This window comes from Glycine max, chromosome 6, assembly GCF_000004515.6.
Source record: "Glycine max cultivar Williams 82 chromosome 6, Glycine_max_v4.0, whole genome shotgun sequence".
Classification (NCBI taxonomy): Eukaryota; Viridiplantae; Streptophyta; class Magnoliopsida; order Fabales; family Fabaceae; genus Glycine; species Glycine max.
The window spans coordinates 2,100,431-2,104,515 of NC_038242.2; the positions used below are offsets into that span (position 1 = coordinate 2,100,431).

General features: G+C 36.1%; 1 protein-coding gene across 1 annotated transcript; it reads left to right on the plus strand.

The window, feature by feature from the left end:
- The first annotated feature begins 1,045 nt into the window (after positions 1-1,045).
- On the plus strand, positions 1,046-2,558 carry LOC100804212 (serine/threonine-protein phosphatase PP1). The gene is made up of 2 exons (XM_006581122.4): positions 1,046-1,507; positions 1,596-2,558. The coding sequence occupies exons 1-2, from the start codon at positions 1,339-1,341 to the stop codon at positions 2,333-2,335; spliced, it is 909 nt and encodes a 302-aa protein (XP_006581185.1). The 5' UTR covers positions 1,046-1,338; the 3' UTR covers positions 2,336-2,558.
- The last annotated feature ends 1,527 nt before the right edge of the window (positions 2,559-4,085 follow it).

Sequence of the window (4,085 nt, forward strand, 5' to 3'; positions counted from 1 at the left end):
GTGATATTTTTAGTCCATATATTTTATTTTTAATTCTCTTCTAGTCCTTACCATCAAAATATGAGTAATATTATCAATTACAATTAACTACAAAAATATTTAGCAAACAATTCGTAACTAATTTATCGCAAGATAATTTGTAATAAAAAATAGTTAATAATTTATAACTAATTTGTAGTTAATTATTTTTATATATATATTTTGTAGTAGGGACTAAAAGGTAATTAAAAGATAAAATATATGGACTAAAAAGATCATTTTCAAACTATAGGAACTAAAAGAGAGTTAAAATACAAACTACAAGGACTAAAAAGACTATTTTTAAACTATAAGAATTAAAATGTAAATTATAGGAATTAAAAAAACCAAAAATGTAAAAATTATGAAACTATGGGGATCAAATGAGTAATTTAACCTAAAAAGAAAAAAGTGGTTAGGATAAGAAATTTTATGAAAAATAATGAGTCAGATTCTTAAAAAAATTGACATTTCATACTAATAACATGATTATCTAGATAATATTGACAAGATTTAACTTAATAAAATTCACTGAAAAAAATATTGTTTCAATATCATAAAAAGCAAGCTAGAAACTCATTAATTACAAAGTACCTAAGAACTAATTATTACATCACAAAAAAAGGTCTAGATCCCATGAAAAATAAAATATAGGATTCCGTTAATTTTTAAAAGTGTTTCCAAGCATTTGATGCACCATTTTTTGCTTTTGTTTTTTGTTCAAAGCTCTCATTTTTTTTTACGTGCGATGTGGATTACTATAGTTTACAATATGACAATCGTGTTCAATATTAATTGTACCATTGTTCATATCAACATTACATAGTTTAAAAATCTTATAAAGAAATATTAATCTATCATACATATATAAGGGCATAAGGCAAAATTAAACACTAATGCATACTTGTTATTTTCTTAAAACGATATATGATATGAATAATAACTAATTAAAAATTAAATTTAACTTGCTATATATGTATTTGATTTTATCAGAATGTTTTAACTAATGATTTTTTTTAATCAACATTGCGATTATGTGTGGGACGCTTCTTGATAACTCAATTGCATTGCACATGCCATTTTGAGGACGGAAGGGGTTTCATCTTCCTAATTTTAGCAAGGGAAGTAGGGTACCTCTTCTCCCTTCCATTCGTTGGAAACTGTTAGATCCTCAGCCATAGAAATCAGTCAAATTGATAAGACATGCGTTGTTTTTGGAATATTAATCTGTTTCAAAGCCCGCATAGCATATTCTTGATGAGTTTGGTTAGGGAAGAAAAACCATAGAAAAAGAGAAAGAAATCTGAAATAAGATCGAGTATGGAAGGATTGGATGGTTTGATAGAGAGGCTTTTGGAAGTAAGGAAGAACAGAGGCAAACAAATTCAACTGGTAGAGTCAGAAATTCGCAGCCTTTGCAGCACGGCAAAAGATCTCTTCCTCAGGCAGCCAAACCTGTTGGAATTGGAAGCTCCCATTAACGTTTGTGGTACGTAATTAAAATTAATTTTGAATGTATGTAATTAATAACCTAGCTAGCTAGCAGAGGATGCAGGTGTAACATAGAGTTGGATCAGGTGATATACACGGGCAATATCCAGACCTGTTGCGAGTGTTGGAGTACGGTGGGTTTCCGCCGGATTCGAATTACCTATTCCTTGGAGACTACGTGGACAGAGGAAAACAGAGCGTGGAAACAATATGCCTGCTGCTCGCCTACAAGATAAAATACCCAGAAAACTTTTTCCTTCTCCGAGGAAACCACGAGTGTGCCTCTATTAACAGAATCTACGGGTTTTACGACGAGTGCAAGCGCAGATTCAGCGTCCGTCTCTGGAAGATATTCACAGATTGCTTCAACTGTTTGCCCGTGGCCGCAGTGATCGATGACAAAATCCTCTGCATGCACGGCGGGCTTTCCCCGGACATGGAGAGCCTGAATCAGATCAAAGCCATAGAGAGGCCCGTGGACGTGCCCGACCAGGGCCTCTTATGCGACCTCCTCTGGGCCGATCCCGACAACGAAATCAGTGGCTGGGGCGAGAATGATAGGGGCGTCTCCTACACTTTCGGCCCCGATAAGGTCTCCGAGTTCTTGAAGAAACACGATCTCGATCTCATTTGCAGGGCCCACCAGGTCGTCGAAGATGGCTACCAATTCTTCGCTGACAGGCAGCTCGTTACCATCTTCTCTGCCCCAAACTATTGCGGAGAGTTCAACAATGCCGGTGCCCTCATGTGCGTCGACCAAACTTTACTCTGTTCCTTTCAGATTGTCAAACCCTTTGGCACCTTTAGAGGAAAACTCACTTCTTAATTTTTAAGATCCATCCATCCCTATCATCTAACTTTTTATTACCTTCCCCCGCTGCACCACTTGTATTCATCTAGATATCAGTATCATTTCTTTTTCTTTTACAAAACTGTAGGAGGAGGTTAATACTCATTATCATTCATTCTTATTATTTGGGACTAGTTATGTAGTACACTATATCCTCCTCTCTTTTTATTTCCATACTATTTAAATTTGTTCTTTGCTATTATCAAGCCCATTGCAAGTCTTGCTTCCTAACCGGCTTCTCAAATGTTTTATTTTATTGGTAAGAAATGAAAACAGAAATGAAGACTTGGATAGTTACATGGATGAGGCAAATCACAATCAACCCTGATATCGTGACCTATGCTTGACTAATACTTGATACCTAAAATAATCTAACCGAGAATAATCAAAGTAAAATGATGACCAACAAGAATATTTATGCGACCAAGAATCCAAGATAGGTAATGATTGTGATTTTAATCAAGTTGGTAATCTACCCCCTGCTTCTAATTGTGAGAATGATTTCTGTGTATAAACCTGTTGCAGTAACTGAATGTAGTCATTAAAAATGTGTGGCAGAAAATACAATAAAGACATGATGTTTTCGATTTACATCTTTTATAGTCAGTAAAGCGGTTGATTTACATGCCAAGTAACAGATCAAATTCATGGGTAAATGCTTTCTACAGAAGGATATCACAACTTCTCCAGAAGTACTTAGTTTGACCAGAACAGATTCAAAATGCAACCGCATGCTGAATTGCTGATCTTGCATTGCAAAATCCCTGTTAATAGTGATGGACTTGAACTCCAAAGCATGTTCCTATAATGCTGGACCCTGAAAGTACTATCGATACAACCTGCTGCAACAATTCTATGGATAACTTTAGGTCTTCGGACGTTCCCTACTCTGTTTTTTCAATACGTTTAATCATTCACTGATATTGTATTTGTTTCTGCTGTATAAGCTAGCTTCTTGAAGAATAAAATTTAGATCTTCTAGTGCCTTATAGATAATGACAAAACAACCTGTGATTAATTTCCTGCAGCAAATGTATTATAGCTATCGCTGACCTCAACTTGGCTCCAGCCACATTCTTTAACCAATCCTTTACCATCTATCAGATTTCTTAACATGTGCCTCCTTCCACCTGCCCAAAGAGGTAGACAAGTTAGCCGTCATTAATAAATAACTTCCAGAGCTTCCAGGACTACTGTCTAATAACCTAACAGTTGCAAGCTCCCCCAGCTCAACATTGCCATAAATCCTATAAGCACTAAGCAATGGACCCCAAGCTTGAGCTTGGACTTTCAGTAGCATTCTCTGAATTGCATCTAAAGCTAAGTCAAGCTGCCTGACTCGACCAAGAAGATCCATCAAGAGAGGTACAATGTTCTACCATAGGAGCTATTCGAAAATCCTTTTGCATAGTTTGAAGTACTTCAGTCCATCTTCTACCAATCTGGAATGGCTGCAGGCCAGCAACACACTTGTGTAATCTGATTGAACAAAACTGCTTTCAACACACGTGTTCCCCATATTGCTCCACACTGAATAAAGAAGTGTTACTTGCTGCTAACAAAAAACCTAACTTTCATCACTCGGATCTAAGCCTACATCATTTGTTGAAACAAGAGGAGTATGAGATGCATCAAGAGCACGAATCAGAGATTAGAAAGATTAAAAATGAAGTTCTAGAAAATAGAGAATGAAGGGTGGCCGGTAGAGAGAGAAGTTAAAGAACCA